This window comes from Chaetura pelagica, unplaced genomic scaffold (assembly GCF_000747805.2).
Source record: "Chaetura pelagica isolate M959 unplaced genomic scaffold, ChaPel_1.0 scaffold76, whole genome shotgun sequence".
NCBI classification, from domain to species: domain Eukaryota; kingdom Metazoa; phylum Chordata; class Aves; order Apodiformes; family Apodidae; genus Chaetura; species Chaetura pelagica.
This window is the reverse complement of record NW_009970723.1, coordinates 12,847,737-12,867,171: the sequence shown is the minus strand read 5'-3', so window position 1 is coordinate 12,867,171 and position 19,435 is coordinate 12,847,737. Positions and strand designations below refer to the sequence as shown.

The following is a 19,435-nucleotide window of genomic DNA, read 5'->3' as shown; positions in this document are numbered from 1 at the left end:
TTAAAGTTTTTCTTCAGTGCCAGGGGAACACCACCAATTAGGTTATGAACCTAAAACTCATGCAAATCTGTGGCTTAGCATCCTGTGTACACATTCAAAATTTAAACTTCCAGAAAGTGCCTCTGCATCACAATATTACAAGAATGCAGTAACAGAAACGAACATACTGCACTGAGAATTACCGGAGCATATTTATGATTAACTGGCTGATGCTTTCTTCTCTTCTTCCCATACCAGAGAAGAGACATATCCCTTCTAAAAATAAAATGAGACTAAAGAAGAAATTATCACAATAATAATAATAAAAAAAAAAATAATTCAAGGCTGTTCGAAAGCATTCTCTGTACCTGCTGTCAGTTCCAGGCACGGGCAGAGCCCCACGACGGTGACAGGATAGTTTGCTAGACGCACACATTTGACTGACATGGCAGGGAACAAATAGAGTGCACAGCAGGGGGATGTACCGCAAATGGTGACGGCACAGAAGAAGAAAGGTTTCCTGTATTCAAGTGTGGTTGCAGAGCACTAGTTTGTTTAAAAGGCTAAAATATTTAAAGATACAGTACAACTAAATTTTTCTTATACAATATTGAAGAATACAAAAATTAACCCCAAGAACTACTTGTAGTATTTTGTTACACAATAATTGTTCATAAACGAGTTCTAATGAAAAAAACGTGCACTCTAAATTAAAATAATAGTTTGCCTTACTTACACTGCAACTGCATATAAACACTGTCAGTTACTTCTTAAAAGTACAGAACCACTTAAAAATGTAGTTTTTGTTTTTAAATGCTATTTTAAAAATTAAAAGTTTTAAAGCATTCAGGACCTGACAGCTCCTCAGCATTTTCAGTTTTGTAAGCCACAAAAAGTAAATGAATCCTTCTGTCTTAAGATAAACTTTCTGTTAAGGGTTAATTGCTAGTCCCAGCAGTGAAGTTATCTTTGGAATCATGACTAAATTATTTTTTTTTTAAGGAAGTATGTTTGTTTAAACAGGCGCGTGCAACAGAAATATGCACAGCAATCCTTTGAGCATTTCCTTGTCGGAGCACTTGGAGGCTTTTTTTTTTTTTTTTTTTTTTTTTTTTTTTTTTTTTTTTTTTTTTTTTTTTTTTTTTTTTTTTTTTTTTTTTTTTAAACTCTGTCTCTCCTCCAAAAACACCTAGTGCTCAGTCTTGGGTAAAAGTATTAAGTAGGCCAAAACAGCAGCAGGCAGCATCACAACAACATTACATTACTCACTCATGCTGTTTCGCTGTGATCTAAAAACCAAGATGCCCGAGCAGAGAAAACCAGTAACAGAACTTGCAGTTACTGCAGACTGTGCATTGGAACACCTCCCCATGCATCAGTATCTAACTGTAATCTGGATGGATAAGGTGTTTTTCTTTTCAGGTAAACCTTTCTCAGGAGCTGGTAACTCTAAAAAATCAGTTTGCTCCAACTAATAAGAACTGCTAAGGTGGCATGTAAGAACATTTGTCACTGGGACATTGAAAGGTGGGATTTAGTAAACGTAAATATACAATAATATACTAGATACACAGTCAAATGGTACAGAGTTTCAAATAAGGAGCCATATGCCCTTTTTTTATACATTTTTTTTAATAAGAGAGCTAATACTTAGGTAAAACAAAACTAAAAATGGACAGCTTTAGAAATGTTTTGAATAAGGCAAGTACAATTAATAATTAAAAAAAACCCCTACAAGCTACAGTCTACCCCTCTTCCCCCCAGTGTCTGACAAATCTTACTGGAATGGAGAGTATGCAAAAATATTTCAAACTGTCTCTGGACATGCGATTTCTAGCCCAAAAGCAAAAGCCAGCCACACAACTAACTCCCCCACAGAACATTAGCCAACACAGTTTATATAAAAATAGGGAAGAAAGAAAGAATCTGAACTATCACACAGTTTATTCTAGAACATTTAAACAATTCCAACGACTTACCTGAAAGTTTTTAGCTTCTACAGAAATAAAACTGGCTTCTCCCAGAGCTTCTTAAAAGGATTTAAAAAACTTGCTCAAAAGAAAAGAGAGCAATAAACTTCTTTGTTGGATCTCACCACTCACTTTTTCATGTAATTACAGTTGAGAAGTTTAATGGGAAGAGACTAGCAGCTCTCATACCAGACCTCCTGTCAGTTTGGTTTTGATGTTCAGTCTTCCAGCAGTAGCAGCTCCCACCAGCTGATAGCTGCCCTGCAGCCGGGAGCATCTGCTGGAGGGGGAGGACGGGTGGAAAGCGGGTTGGGGAGCCTGAGCAGCACCATGAAACAGTGCAGTCCCAAAAGTGGTAAAAGCTTTCTCTTGTGACTGACCTCCAACCCAGCCCTTTAACACTCTTTTTTTCCAAACTGGTGGAAGAGATACTTTGTTAGTCAGAGAAAGAAGCCCACACAAGAAGCTTGAACTCAGGAGGATCCATTAATTAAAAATAAACAAAGTGACCTTTTATTCTTTTGTGCATTTACGAGTTACACTACTGATCTGACCTGTTGATTTGAATCAGAACCTCGTATCTTGGTTGCTAATCAATACATGCCTTGCCATAAAAGTTCTCAATTAAAAGATTCTAGAGCAGACTAAGGGCTCAGACCTGATATATGTGCAGAACAGCAGCACATGCTTAAAAGCATTCAGCTCTCTGCTACCTAGACAGCTCAGAATATAATTAGCATAATTACACTGGCTGGTAATCTTATTATTGTCTTTATAATTTTGTAACCAAGCTAAATATCCCTACATAATCAATATTCAAGGTAGAAGAGCACAGTCCTTTCAGTAATTGTTATTCATAAAGGTTTTTCAAATAAACTTATCTGTCATAAAATATATTGAAATAGCAGCAGAGAAAAAGAAGAGTGCCAACAAGTAGACGTACAAGTTATGAAATGTCTTACTTGCACTCCAAATTACCTAGTTCAGACCTTTTGCTATACCAGATTTAAAGTTATCAGCTGACAAGATCTGACAGTGTGGAAACAGGATAGTTTCAGTAACTCTTTCTAAGCTTGAGTAGGAAGGCTGGATGCTGGGTGTGAAAGAGTATCTTTACAGTTTGATTAGATCACATTACTTTGTTTCACCTAGCAGCTGACACAATGTTCTGACACCAACCACAGCAAAGGAAAGGTTGTGATGTTGAATTTTACAATCGCTATATTTAATATGCATGCTTTTTGAGCAATATTACATTAGGAAAAAATAACTTACTTCCCTTGCTTCTTCATTCTCAAGGGACAGAGGTTAGCCCACAGAGGTACTGGGGGTGGAAGCATAATTGCTCAATTTATTTAGAACTTGCTGTTGATTCCACATGAAGCAGCAGCGTAGGTGATGAAGTTTTGTGATGAAGAAGTCAAAAATTTGGTGTACTGAAGATAAGCACCCTCAAACATCTCCTGAGAAGATTATATACAAGGCATACATACAAAATTAAGTTATTCTTAGAATTTAATACTCCAGTTTCAGAAGGAGCCCCTGATAAATCACAGGAACAAAATTGTGTAGCTCAAGTGATTCAGTGCAATTCACATCATTTAGTGATTTGCATTTTTGACTGACAAGAAGAATGCTTGGCTTTATGACGTTGTATTGTTTTGCCTGGGAACAAACAAATCAATAAGTAATGACATTTGTTTAACTTTCAGTAGCTTTTCTTATTAGAATGTATTTTAAAGAGACAAGATTGCTATTTAATGATATCTAACATGTTTCACAGATTATAATAAAAACTTCCATCAGAGTCAAAAGGAACAAACTGAAAGCAGCCTTAAGTAGTGTTCAAAAAATTGTAGTTTCAATGCACATTCATGTAAAAATTATAAACTCTGTTACAGACTCACAATATTTTAAAATTTAGAATAGCATTTTACAGCTCTGATAAGAGATGGACATCCTCTATATTTACTCCTTGTATTACAGATTTAGGATATAATTTGCAAAGAACTTCAAAATTAGAAAGACACCTCATTTAGATGCTCAGGCTACCTAATTATTGTATTTGGAAGGAATCCCACTAGGTGAAAGAAAAGCAGTTTCATATTCTGATGATAAAAGGCATAAAGAAGTCAGCTGAATTAAGGCCTACTTTACCTTTAATAAGAGGCAGATAAATTCAGTTTAGTACAAAAAGCCTTCCAGATGCCTCAGAGTGCTAAGTTCAGGAGGCATGAGTTAGAATGCCGTTAAAAAGTAAGTAGAAAAAATCAGGTACTGGCTTCTATGCCAAACAACTACTTCATCTTCTAGAACAACTGGATCTTTCTAAAAGCGGTTGCAGTTGAAGGCAACATGGTGTTACAGCTGAGGTCTGATCCCTTCCCCTTTACCACATCCAAGAAACACACTAAATGATATAAAAAGCCACCTCTGGTGATATCCAGTACAACAGGGACTGACACAGCTTCTTAGTTGGCTGATACTGTTTCCATAAGAAGGGAAGTCTAATTTGAGAAGTCATCCTTTATTTCCTTTCAACAGCTTATGGGAAGGGGAAAAAGTGTAACTTTTGTATCCACAGTATTTCCTAAGGATTTTTAAAGATAGACTGAAGCCATTAAAAGTCTCAAGTGCACAAGCATTTTAGTTGAATGATTCTGCTTCAACTCTTAGCAGAGGGACTGTCCCAGTTCTCTCTACTAGATCCACGAAATAACCAGCAATTATAATTCCACATCCATGCTTTCAACTACAGGGCAGCTCCAAGTAATGAAAACAACAAGATTTTTCACTTACAAGTTATAAATAGATTCCCAAAAGATTAAATAGAGAAAACAGAGCAAAAAAACCCAAACATCCCATGCATGAGGTTGAGAGAGTATACAGTATTTCATCAAGGTAATTCCAAAAGCAAAAATGAAAACTACCAATCCCTGGAAAGATATTGCATTATGTTAACTGGCACCAGAATCCCTCTCTCCAATCACAAACATTTAACTAACAGAAACATTTCTAAGTATTGCATGTCACTGCTGAAATTCAAAAGGGTGTAATTCTATTGTACAAGAGCAAAGTCTACTAAACATGCCTCTTAATGCACAGCAATACATGCTGAATGTGTTTTATGTAGCCATAAGGAAGAATTAACAGTTATTTTATAGAAACAGGAAATAGTTGTGTGACTTGAAAACTCATTTCTGAACCAGGATTTGGAGACTGTAGGAGAATTAAACCAGTTTTTCCTTTTCACTCATCTTCAATTTCTTAAAGCATAAGTCCAATCCTACTAACAGTACCTGAGGACCCATCCTTGCTCTCAAATACTGTGCTACTGTGCCTTTACCAACTCCTTTATGGCTTCAATCTCTGGTACTAATTGGCACCAAAATAATGTTAATGCATCAGCAGCTATCTAACAGCAGGCACCATAACACTATGCCATTAATTACTACACACTTTACAATACACACAACTTGAACTAAAAAAGGAAACAAAATTACACCATAAAGAACTGATGAGGTTGTTTCTGAGGCACTGCCCAACAGAACAGTCAGGTTACTGTCATCTCTTGCCATGTTAAGATGCAAGCACAGAATACACTTTGGAGAAAGCATTTGCATATCAACACATAGATTTGTAAACAGCATTAATTATTTGTGCTAAAGATAACGAAAGCCATTAGCACTTGAACTTACACTAGGTAAAAAAAATGCCATGATAAATACACCTCTAAACCTCCTAGGCTAAGTACAGATGATTAAAAAACCCCCCAAAACCCAACATACACAACCCAAAATAACCTCTTCCTTTGTATATGCCCATTCACTTAAGTACAAGAAGGTAAAAGATATATCAGAAAAGCAGATGGGGCTAACACCACTAATAAACTACCAGCACAGTTTCATTTGTTACATAATATATACTAAAAATTCTTGTTTATTAACTTCTAGTAGACACCAGAGATAAGTATTCATCCTGGTCTGATCTTAGGTGAAAAAGTACCCTTCTTAGAAAGTTCTCCAATGGGACAGACAGAGGCCTCTCAGAAAGGCAGATACTGAGGAAAAATGTCAGCAACTGGAGCTACAAGGAATACCACAAAGAGCTTGGTTTACACTCAGTAACTGACAGCTATGAATTAGTTACCTTTACTGATAATAATGTTAGATAGCACTAGGTTCATGTTTATTTCCAAGTCAGTTATCTATTCAGAGCATAGTATATGAAACAAAAAGAGTCAACTAAAGGATCCCCTGGATTTTTTTTCCGGACACTTCACACAGTGCATTATTTGATCAAACTAGCGTTTACTATGATGTCAGGAGTCTTGATCTCTTTGCCACTACACGTAACCACAACTGATTTACTGGATTACTTCAGGGAAAAAGCTGATAGGAAATAAATATACCTCTGTATATGGGTGATAGAAGAAAGCATAAGCAGATTAAGAAATTGAGTAAAATCAGATTAAGAGTTCAGTCCTATCCATTGATCCCTTTAATAAACTTACAAGCTGACCCCTACTATTTGTTCCATATGTTGTTGATGTTTGCTCTTCCTTCTTTTCCCCTTAACTCCTTTTCCACCAAAAAAAGCACAGTATTTCCTTACAGTCTCTTGATAAAAAGCTGCAGTTGAGTATTTTAACACAGGACAAGCAAAGCTGTCTCAGAACACCAGAACTGAGTTACCCATTAATCCTCTTCCCTGTTTTTCCAGTTTTAAGATATTGCACATTAACACCAGAACATTTTTTTTAAAATAAAGCTCCTCTCCATTAGCTTCCTCCTCCAGCAGACCGACAGTACTTTGTCATGCATTTTGTACACCAATATTTTCCCTTCCATTCCAAATTCGTTCCACCTTCAGTTTTTCCATCATTGTGTTCTGAAGAAGGCAGGCTATTTTTCATCCCAATATCCCTGAATGATACTGTTTACCCGCTATCTTAGATTACACTTGGATCAAGAGGTGACAGAGAAAAAGCTTGTTGGGTTAAAGGAAGAAAGTGTATTGATTGAAAATAATGACTGTAATTCAATGGGCTTATAGGTATGACAACAACAGCTACAATTCCCTGTACATACTGGTACTTTCTAGCATGTATGTTAAAAGTCACTAAAATGCAGTTGTATATAACAACAGGTTGAACTATTTGGTACTGGCAAAAACTTCCGATTAAAAAGTTTTAAACAGCTTTCAGATTTGTGCTAGATGTCAGTCATACGAAGTCACACTAAAGTTATTTCTTGTACTTGCGGAATATCTTTTTTAATCACACTAATTTTAAATTCAGAAAATTACTGTTGCATAATCATAAGAGAATTGCACTTGACATAATTTTCATGTAACATGTACTGAAACAACAATATTCTTCAAACATGTCTTCTACAATTGTTTCCAGAGGAGACTTAAATAAAGGCTTAAAGCAGAACCTCATTCCATAGTAAACAACCACACCTACGGATTTTAATAGATGTAGGAAAAGAACTGCCTCTATCTTCAGAAACAACTCCTACAAAGCTAAAATACTTAATCCTGAAGAAAACTTCAGTAGTTTCTATGAAAATTATGGTGTAATTATATTAGGTGTAAAGTTACTGAAGAACTCATTGAAAGAGAGACATACTGTGCCTTCAACCCTAATATTGATCACTTGCCACTCATCCTCTGTTTCCACAAGGCTAAGATTTAAAACAGTGAACAGGGTCACAACAAAATACATTTTTGGTACAAATATTCAAGTAACATATATACTGAAAACAAGAAGATTCAAAATACTTGCTTTTGTAATACTAATTTCTACGTCTCAAAGCAAAAATACTTCACGTGAAACAACTGAGCTGCATAGATAGTGTCTTGTAACCACAGCCTAATACTTCAGCTTAGTAAATGACAAGTTTGGGGTCCCACTTCTGCTATGATTCTAAGCTTTGGAGCTAAAAAGAAAATTGTTATGTGTAGTTAGACTATAACAATTTTTAACATCTCTTTTACAGTCCACATAAAAAACAAGAATAGACTTCTGTAATTTCAACAAGCTCCATTGCAGGGTAGGAAAGAAAAAGGAAAATCAGTCTGACAGACAGAGATTGCAATTGCTGTCCTGAGACTCAAGTTCAACAGTGCTGACAGGATACTGCTACAATATACATGACAAAAATCAAACTTTTGACTTACATTTGGGATGCACAAAACTACAAGTGCTTTAACTGTATGTACACTACAGAACAAAACCATGTATACATGTAAAGATGTGTCCATAGAAACACAGTGGACACAGATTCACATGGGAGAAACATGTTTGTTATAAACCAGAGATAGTTACTGTTCCGGTATATTACTCAAGTCCATGCAACAGTATCTTAGTACATGTAGAAGTTATAACTAAGAAGTTCATTAATAGACTACTAAACCACCACCACTAATAGATAAATATTCCTTTTTTGTTCTTTCCTCTCTGTTTTGAGACTTACCAATAAGTATTTAACATTCTACTTATGGGAATAATAAATATCACAAAACTCAGTTTACTTGACTGCTTTATCAAAGTTGCAACTTCTTTTCTGTACTCATATTCCTTTCAACTCTGAACTTGAAGTTACAAGTTGCTCCATACAAAAGTGACTTGTAATTGTGAAATGTTGCTCTGAACTGATGTTAGAGCAAAGCATTAGGATGGCATAAATTAAACAGTCATGATCATAGTAAGCAAAACTAATAAAGCACATTGCATTATTGTTTTTCTTACTGGAAAGTATTAAACACTATTTTAACTATAGTCTTATCAAAGTATTAAAAAAATATTTGACACTGTTCTCCCTTACCTCCCACTCTTTAGCAGCATCTTCAGTAGTAGATTCTTCACTAGTTTCAGGCTCTTCCTTCTTTTTTACCACTATAAATCCAGGTTCCCGAAGAGAATCCCCAGTATCTTCTGCATATAACTCTGGACTCCACTGGATAAAGAAGATGTACAAGTGATCTGTCCTAGAGAAGTCAAGTAATGATACAGGAAAGGAAAATAAGGTAAGCTTATGATCTTTTGACTTATGTCTAATAATTATGAAGCATTTAAGGTTAAAGTGAAAATACTTACTATTTCATGTTTTACTAGATATTAGAGACACATTTGAAAAAAATCTTGTAAGGCTGCTTTGGTTTTATTTGTTTTTTTGGTTGTTTTTTTTTTTAATTATATGAAGTTGACACTGGAGGAAAAACAGGAAACAAGTTGACAGTTGACTAGCTATGTTTTCATACAAAAGTACAGTCCTTCAACCATCTCTGTCCCCTTGAAAACTTCTGTTTACAATTGAAATAACTTCCAAAGTAAAGCACTAAGATTTTTTAATTAAAAAATTTACATAAAAACAAACAAAAATGGAATTCAAAGAAGTTAGCATGTCTGTTTTCCCAGCCCCTGAAGAAGAGCTGAACACTCCCAGGACCTGTAACCAACATTATACAGACTGTAAGCATTAATACTGGTATAAGAAAATAAGACTGAAAAAGCATGTGTGTGTGTATGTATATACACACACATACATATATATCTCTAGATATATGCGCACACACACACAAACTACAGACTACTCCAACTGCAGTACTGGAGTAAGTACCAAGATTTAAAGTTGCCACCTTCTAAGTTACCAGCCACAAATGTCATGGTTCTCCAGTCTTGGAGAACAAAATTCCCCAAATCCTTGAAGGAAGGTATTTCCAACCCTAACAGATATCAGTCTATTCTGATTAACCATTTCCTTTTGGTGCACAGATGGAGCATTTAGAAAAAGAACATGCAATGAATCCACCAACATCTTTTCATTGTGAAAGAGTTTCAGAGCTAGAGCTTTATGCGATCCAGTTACCAAGATTTTGAATATTACTTATATCTCACTTCAGAGATTTTTTACTACAGTGAATAAGAATATTGAATTAGCCTGAAGAACAGTATTTTGATGTCCATCCACCAAAGTCCCTCAAAGCATAATTTTCATGTGCCTCTATGTCTAAAAGGATGCAGCGCACAGATATACAGTAATAGTCTTTTAACAGGATCAGTTATTAAAAGAGACCTTTGCTAAAATTAAGCTTCCTAGGTAACACTGATGAAAGGGAAAAAATATGCATAAGGCTAGGTAAGTTCTGTGACAATATCAGAACAAGAAGCTGCAGACTTGTCATGCATTGAACAAGGTATTAATTTTTTTTAAAAAGCTTTACAAGTATGAAAATTCAAAAAAAGCATCCTGATTTTAACTTTAAAAACTTGAAAATGTGTATAGCTATAGCAGTTTAAAAAGTAAATAAAACCTGTTGTTTGAGGAACTCTAAGACATTCCTTTGCAGACTGGCTTGTTTGAAATTAAGAACACTGAAATAAAGCAGGTTTGTCAGACACCTACTATTTTCTTTCTTGTCACTAGGTGACAAAGTCAGCTGGGTTGACACTAAATATTTTTACCTTTGCAGAGTAGCATTCAGCAAGGTTAACGCTGAATTGAGAAAACGAACACCTCACTACTACCACCACATGACTTTTTGTATACAAAAAACACAGGACACACATTTAATGCATAAAGAACAGATTACTAATTCCCCATGCAGTTAGAGAGAGAAACCTTTCATAGGTGGAATAATTTCCAAGGAGATGAGATGACTGTAAACTAAGAACTGTCTCTTCTGAAATAGGTAATAAATTCTGCTTTTACTTGCTCTGCCACATTAGAAAATGAACCAGAGAGACAGTAATAATTTTAACCAGCTCACATAAGCATCATTGTCATATGTGAAACATTTACCTGTTTTCAGTGAAATACAACACAAATAGAAGAAGAAAATTTGAGATGAATGTAACCACAAAAGGTCACCTGAAGAAGACAGAATTAGCTATACTGAAATCAGTGTGACTGACATTTGTCTCAAGAAACTCCTTAACCTCTATGATTTAGGGGCCACAGGGGTGATGTTTAAAAAGCAGGTTAGTGATGTGCTAGAATAGATTCAATTCTCCCTGTTGAAAAACTCAAATATTCTCATGTAATTTCCATCTCTTACACATGATTTCATGTTTTTAATCAATCTCTTCTTCTTTAGATTAAAGAACCCCACTTACTTCTAATTTTCTTTATATGTTACACTTTCTAGGCATTAATTAGTCTTGCTGCTTTCCTCTGGACTCTCTCCAATTGATCCATATCTGTCCTCAACTGCAGTGCCCCAAGTGGACATTCTATGCCATTCAGCTCAAAAGAAAAGATGAAAAAGTGACTTGATCATTTTGTGTAGGTATTTATACAAGATGACAGCTGATAGTTTTTTGTTGTTGTTTCCTTCTTTGTATCCCCCCCTCTTCTAACAAGGTTATAATAATCTCCAATACCCCCCAAAATCACATTCAACTTATTTTTAAGTTAGTTTCTTAGTAGCAAAGATTATTTAAGAATTCAAGACTTGAACAGTGAGTGAGCACAGACATCTCAAGTCTTTGAATCACTGCAACAAATTAAGGTATTCTTCCAGTAGATATGTTTATATTACTTCCTGGAAAAGTTTTATGTTCCGTATACAAAGATAATCAAAAGAACCACAGCTAGCTCTTCTGAACTCAGAGCTTTAAGAAGTAGAAATAATTTTTAGAAAGTTTCCAAATAATGGGAAACACAGATAATTACAAGAAAAACTTTGCTGCAGAACTCACTTATTTTACCAAACAGCTCTTACTTGAATCTTTCATTATTCACCTGCTACAAACACAAACCTAAATAACACCATAAGAAACTACTGGCTGAACCTGCAAGTAATTCCAGTACATCACTAAAAACCTCAGTATGGTAACAAGGTATCCCAGTGTTACGTACGAGTCCATCAATACCCTCAGTTGTTGACCCCTACTTGTGTTGCTTTACAGACAATAAAAAATTCTGCATGTTGCAGAAAAAAACTTAAAAGCTCAAGAACCTATTGAAAAGTGTTTACTTTTTTTGTAGACTACCTCCTTCTTACCTTTCTTGTGGAACAGCAAACCAGTATTCATGTTTTTTATCCCTCTGTGCATACTGTTGCATTGATGCACTTGCTTGGGAAACAAATGTTTTTCTCATGGGTTTTCCAACCCTGAGACGCAGGAACTTGTGAGATCGATGTCGCCTTTTTTCTCTTGTAAGAGAAGAACCTATTAGTGAAGAAAAAGTAAGCTATGCATCATACACAGAGTTAAAATTATTAGCCAATTTTGTATTAGGCAACACAAGTATATAGGACGTATGGTCATACAGGTACTATTACTTGGCCTTTTTTTGTTAGGTAAATTGCATCAGCAGAATTAACTAGAGTACAACATGTGTGAATAATCCTAACATTCATTCCTGTTTTTTCTTACATCACATTATGACAGTTTTTATTCATGCTCAACAGCATTTCAGGAGGTATCCTCAATCCATCTCTCTCACCACTTTAGTAGACATCCCTCCCACTCTATACACATGCAAAAGATACAGCATCAAGTAAGTACTTAGGCCTGATTGACATATGTTGAAAATGTTCAATACTTTTAGTTTTTTTTAAAAAAGAAAAGTTCTGGCACCACTATCAGAGATCTAAGATTGATTTTAATTTGTTAGCTATACCAAACACTTCAAAGGTATGAATACCACTTCAGGATCATCCACTACTGGATGTTGCAGTAAGGGATTTTTCTTCCTGCAATATATTTAATTTAACTAAGAATTATAAGGTTATCCTCAAGGGTCTGGACTGTCAAGTCAGCACACGGTAATGGAAGAAGCCTTCTCCAAATTGTTTCTTTCCTAGCTTAATTGCTCAAACATGTGCTCCATCCACAAGAGACTTCTTAAAGCAAGGACTGAAAGTGTGAATTTGAGAGTTCTCATGGTCAGCTGTAAGAACAAAAGATTTAACCTATCTCTGGTATTACATAAAGATATGTTCCCATTTTCTAGGACACTCATGTTTTCTTTACAGCTGAAGTTCTCCTTATATGGTTATGCAGACTAGAGATTCACTAAGCATAGGAAACAACACCATCCTGACCTAGTAACACATCTATTCTATATTCTCTTAATCACATTTTCACCATAAAGTGCAGAATAGCTTTGTTCCTCGCATTTTTTTCAGTGAACATTTAAATGCACACCTCCTAATTTTCAGTTACAATATTTTGGAATTATACCTGCAGTACTGTAGAACATTCAATTGAATATTCTGGAACTATTTGATAAACCCGTAAGATCAAAGGTAAATTGTCAGGTTAGAAACCTTCAATTCCAAGCAGAACCCAAAATGAACAAAACCCCGTCTCTTAACACTGACACGTGATCTTTGTGGCAGCATTAGAGAAGAATTCTTAAAATGATCTGATATTTGGGATTTTGGCCCTTCTGATGCAGAATTTTATGACTTCTCTGACACAGGGCTCAGAGAAATGGAATCTGTACCACACCTTAAAAAAGAAAAAATAATTTAGTGAGAGAACAATTCAGCCTTGTCCCCAAACCTCAAAACAACTATTTAAGATCCTCTTTTTTTGGTGTGCTCTCCATTATATTTTTGTATATTTGATACAGAATTAATCAGAAGAGATTTTAGTAATCGCTATTGTGTATTATTTTTCTCTGTCTCTGGCCAATATCCACCTAACTAAGCAGCAAACAGATATGTTATCTGTACCAAGACCTCAAGCTTGTTTACTATATGCACAAAAGCTATAGACCAGTATTATTTCTCCTAAGTATCAATGACATCTAGCTTCTATTTCAGTCCAGCAGTTAACTTAAGTATTTGTAAAAATAGAAGACAATATATGAGAGTCCTGATAATAAAAAAAGTACCAAGGACTTTTTAGCTATTCTAGACTACTCATTATTATTGATTTGCAGGGCATCAACTGTTGAACATTCAGAACAAATAGGTAATTAATTCCAAATTCAAAGACATTTGACCTCTGAAGACCAACAAATGGGAGTCCCCAAAATCCCAGATGCTCAAAACTCCCACAAAAGAGAAGAAATTCAACTAAGTCCTTATTATCGATATATGCAGGATATATAAAGATCTATCTAGATAATTCACAGTACTTCAGAGTTTCAGTTCAACAGGCAGGGTATTAGCACTTACAGTATTTCACTTTCTTCATGACCTAGTGTTTTTTAGTGACCTACTGATAACATACGTGTCATATTTAGTCTTTGGTGACCTTGAAGGCCAAAGCAATGGAGTTATGCTTTTACCTTAACTACCTTAATTTAAATTTGCCTGTAGACAAAGCCAGCAAAAGCTTCACCAAATCTATTGAGACTTAGAGAAAATATTCCATAATTTACTGTTTATTTTGCATTTGTATATAACATGCAAGAATAAGAAACAAACAATAATTCCAGCACAAGCTGGACTGAAGTAATTGGTACAAATCTCCAAAAAGTAATCTATACTTCTTTGTTTAAATAAATAAATATATAAATTCTTTTAACTGTACCCCCACAACCTACAGTGCAGCAAGTTTCTAGCCAGCACCCCTCTGACTGTATGCAGGCACTTAATTCTATATACACATGTAATCCATGATTGCACAGACCATCCTGCATGAAAAATGTGCATTCAATGATACAGCCTCTTAGAAAACCAACAAAACTGAAGTATCTAATACAACTGAATTACAAGTAGTATTCAACTATAGAAAAAACAGCAATTGTGGCAAAAAAACACTTGTGCTAGCATTTTTTTAAAGTTACAACCAGCAACTGCTGCAAGCTGGCATTTTTGTGAGAGGGCTTCCTCTAATATTTAAAGCATAAAAGCCAAACTTACCACAGAATGATGCAACTATTAATCTGCTGCAAATTTCAAAATTCAGTTACTTCCTTGACAGAAGGAAAAAAAACAACAACCCAAACCCAAAACTATGTCATCAGGTACTCAAGTGTAAGATGAATTTCTGTCAACTGAAAAATAGGTCTCTTTATTCAACACAATCTTGACTTTTAATGATTCACATAAACATTATGACGTTCAAATGCACTTCACCTATAATCTATTAGTTTGTGACAGATATTATACACCTGTTTTCTTTCTAACTACCAAAATACTGCACAAACAAATAGTTCATCTCCATTAGTAAGATGGTAAGGAATCAGAAAGTGATGTAGTATTTTTTTAAAAAACAAAACCAAATACATACAGAAACATCTTCAAGATAGTTTAAAAGGACATTTTAAAAATAAGAATTGAGTAGCTTCAATAGACTTTCAAGATAACTTTCAACTAATAATCCTATGGTTTCATTTTTGCAGAGTAAAAGAACTCAGGAACTTAGTTGTTCCACATATTCATAGCACTACTTTCTTACCATCTAGCACTGAGTTATCCTGATATATGCTTTTTATAGGCTCAACCTTGCTCTAGTCGTCATGAAAGTATGATGACAGGCAAGTGAAACAAAGTGCTGAAAGTATCAAACAGTGATAAGCCCCCAGTGCTTGTTGTTCATATCATAAACCCTAAATATACAATAGACATGCTATAAATGAAATTCACTCCCTGAAATTCATTCATATACATGTACACTGGGATCAAAATTTAATTGATAGCAAGTTGACTGCTAAGGAACTTCCTTAATTTTGAGCTCTACAGTGACCAATGCATCACTGCTATAATTTTACATGCTAACTTAAATCTTCTCTACAAAGATATTGTGTTTTAATACAAGTATAAATATAATTTCAGTATGGAAGAATGGCAGTAACAACAGTAACCAATTTTCAGCTTCCTGAGCAACATGCTCCCCATTGGTTTATATGAAGTATAACTTAAGTGTATCTTCAAGACAAGGAGAAATAGACAATATATGAGAAGCTGTGTTCTACAGAATGAAAAAGAAGAGAAATTCTGATGAGCTGGAGGGAGACACATTGTAAATTTGAAGGCTAATACATAAATACTGACTCACCTTCTAATTGCCCATCTCCTGCCGTCACATTTTTCTGACTGATTTCTTTTTGTGAATCCTGTTGCATGTTTTCTCTTTGTTGTTTTGTTTGTTGCATAGTGTGGGTCTTCCAGAGCTGGCGGAGTTCCTCAACTTCTGTCTCTGAGTCTCGCATTTGCTCTCTCGCTAGTTTTCCTTCACTAGTTGTCTGCTTCTTTTGAGATTCTGTGGTGTCTTCACAACATGGACATTCCTCTTCTGTCTTACTTTCTCCTTCTGGTTCTTTTGCTAGTGAGGAATCTTGATTGTTACCCATTTCTACCTCTTTGTCATGCTCTTCACTACCATGTGATCCTTGTAAAGACGGCTGGAGGACACCTGCAATATTTTCACTGGGTGCTTGTCCCCCCTTTACAGACGTTTCGGCACTTTCTGAACCTAAGCTGTGGGTATCAACCTGTTTATCATTTACAATCATTTCGGCACTGGGTTTTAAGTCACCGGCAGCTTCATTTGAGTCTGAAATCATAGTTAAACATTCAGCACTAGTCTGGTTTATTGTTTGGACAGATTCTGATGATGCTCCAGAAGATTTATCTTGTTGAAGCTCATCTGAGGAAACAAGTTCCTCACGTATTGGAGATAGTTCTGATTCTGTGAAGACATCTTCTGAAAGAGACTCCTCTGTGCTCCTCGGGGCAGTACTACCACTGTCATTGCCTGTATCTTGAATCCTGGAATCCACTTCATCTGTATTGCTCTTTGCAGCTTTCTTGGAATGGCAAACTTCCCTTACAGACAGCTGTTCTACATCTCTGTTGAACAAGTAACAATGTTATTATAAGTAGGTGTCTTTTCTGTCAAGCTCTTTTCTTTATTAAATTTTTCTTAATGCTAAAAAAATTTAAGTGTGCTCTTAGAAAACAAGAAAACAGAATTGAAACAAACAAGAAAAAAACTTAACCCAGAGTACCAGTAATAAGAAACAAGCATAAAATAGCTCTTGTAATGGTAAACTTATGGCAGACTTTTTGCCAGCATGACACAGAACTTCACAACTTAAAGACAATACTTTTGCAAATAGAAGCTTTCCTATGAAGCCAATAAGATTGTTTGAGATGCTTGAAGAATAAAAAACAAAAAACACAGAAAAAGCAAGCAAACAAAAAGCTACACATAACCATAATTTCTAAAGGCAGAAATCCTCCAAAATCATTTAAGCTTTGTCTACCAAAGAGGCCAGTACAATTGTGTAGACTTATCTCACCCTAGTAGGGAGTTGACACCTAGCTCACTGCAAAGAAATGAATGGCAGAAATAATCTGGTCTAACCTTAAAAAAAACCAAACCCACATGTGTAAAACATCTTAATTTCCCCAAAGAAAATAAACTTACTCAAACCTGCCTTTCAAAATAAGCTACCCAGAAATTCTGCAAGTTTTAGAAGAGAAGGAGTACAAGGGGACTGTAAACATGTTCATCTGTATCTACATGAGTGAAGATTTTGCAGTGTTGTCAAGAAAACTGAGCAGTACACAATGTTTACAAAATTTTTTTCTCACGTTCAAACATACTTTTGAACAGAGTTCATAATGGCAACTTCCCTTACCTAGTATCAAATGCTTTTAAAAAGTGTGTGCCTTGATCTCACATCCTGAAGGATAAAATCCACTCCATATTTCTACAAAACTCGTTATTCAGTTAGGTCATATTACTCACATTACTGAGAGATGGCTAAAATTCAGGATGTTTGCAAAGCATATGCACCCCCTTATCCATGTATTAACATGAAGCTGTACTAAGCCTGTGCTGCTGAAGTTTTGCTTACAAAGCATGTGGATTAAAGTTTAAGATTCATCACCCATTAGACTGAGATGTCTCATTTTTTTTAATTAATGGGTGCTTTGGGACAAGCACAACAAGAGGTTCATGAAATCCATAAAAATTCTGTATGTTTTCAGATATATTTTTTTCCTGTTTCAGTATAGCTTGTGGTTTATATTTTTTTACATATGGTTTCTGTAAAACCATACAACAGTGAACTGATCAGTTTTGTGATCAGTTTCCACTACACTAATAATCTTACTTTCAGTGTTCAGACTATATTTCTGAGTTTAAACAAGTTTGACTGTTGGCAAATTTGGGAAATGATGAGGTTTAATTATAACACTGGAATAAGAAAAAAAAAAAACAAACAGTGGGAAAACATGATTTAAGTCCCAAATACCCTGAGACACACTGGTGTGAGACCTAGCTATAGCTGTTCTGGTTACAGACCTAGGAAATCTGAATTTTGTTTTCCCCAAAATTTACAACCATGCCTTCAATTTTTACGAGGTTGAGGCACAAATCTAATGGGATTAAAGAAAAAGCTACAAGTTGGTGTTCCACGTAGTAGTTTATAAAGTTGACAATCAAGCTAAATCAAATTGGACGTACAAGGCTCTGAATGCAAAGTGTGACATTTCGTTATTAGACATGTTTTCATTCATATGCATTTATTTTATAAACAAAACAGAAAATGCATGGGCTACAAGAGAACAAAAATCAACAGGACATGGAAGGTACATTTATAAACCAACATTGAGTTATTAAGAAATTAAACATTAGGAGAGAGACTTGTTTTGCAACTGCAATATTATGATTCAAACAGGTAGTTTAAAAAGAGTAATCTGACTTTCATAATCTCATTACTTGCACTATGTATCAATTAAAGTAGGAACTCCAAGAACCTTTTAAAAACTCAATCTGGAAAATAAACTTCCAGAAAGCAATAATCATTATTCTACATCAAAAGCCTCAAAAATACCACTGCAGTAACATGTACATTAGATGCTCTTTCAAGAAACACATGACTTCAGGCACCAAACAAGACCATACACAGATACCAGGTTACTACCAGGTCTCCACTGAAGCGGAGCTCAAAGATGGTATAAGACAAGTTATTTCTTCTGCTTGTCCAGACATTTAAGATTACCAAGAAAGATGTACTTAGCATGTTACTTGTAAGAACTGTAAAAGGGCATTTTTTAGAGTTACTGAGCACCTTTATACCTTAACAAAAAAACTTCCATATGGGGCAAACAGCTTTCGTGTCTCATACACATAGACAAGTCTACCTTCTCTAAACAAGTCCATTTCCCTGCAGTTAGATGGTAAAGGAAGTTTGTAAATGTTTGAGCTTTTTACCTGTAGTTAAAAGCAGCATGATTCTTTTTTTTTGTTAAATCTGTAAACCTTTTTGGCTTTAGTGTTAGAATTTATCCTATTTTTAAGGACAATATAAAAATTATGCAACAGACAAAGTGGAACAAAGATTTCCCATAATGCTGTAAAAAGTCAGCTTTAAATGTTTACCACACTAAACACCAGTGGTAAGGCTTACAGATTCTAATTCATTCTGTTCAACCTAAACAAGGCTACACTTCCCTAGGAAAAAAAATGAGAAAATTTACTCCTAGTGTAATAAAAATACACACAAGTCTCAGAGAATTAGTCTTACAAGCATTTCTCAGAGCAACAAGAGTTTGCGAAGAAA

General features: G+C 35.1%; 1 protein-coding gene across 2 annotated transcripts in view; it reads right to left on the bottom strand.

The window, feature by feature from the left end:
- Nucleotides 1–19,435, bottom strand: part of OXR1 (oxidation resistance 1) — a 137,658-nt gene that overhangs the window by 18,362 nt on the left and 99,861 nt on the right. The window contains exons 8-10 of one of the 2 annotated variants that reach the window (XM_010006469.1): nucleotides 15,919–16,712; nucleotides 11,961–12,129; nucleotides 8,780–8,942 (exon numbers count right to left, since the gene is read on the bottom strand). In XM_010006469.1, coding sequence (XP_010004771.1) covers nucleotides 8,780–8,942; nucleotides 11,961–12,129; nucleotides 15,919–16,712 — 1,126 coding nt within the window. Of the gene's footprint in view, nucleotides 1–182; nucleotides 249–8,779; nucleotides 8,943–11,960; nucleotides 12,130–15,918; nucleotides 16,713–19,435 lie in introns of those variants that run through there. The other variant, XM_010006470.1, reaches the window with a different exon arrangement.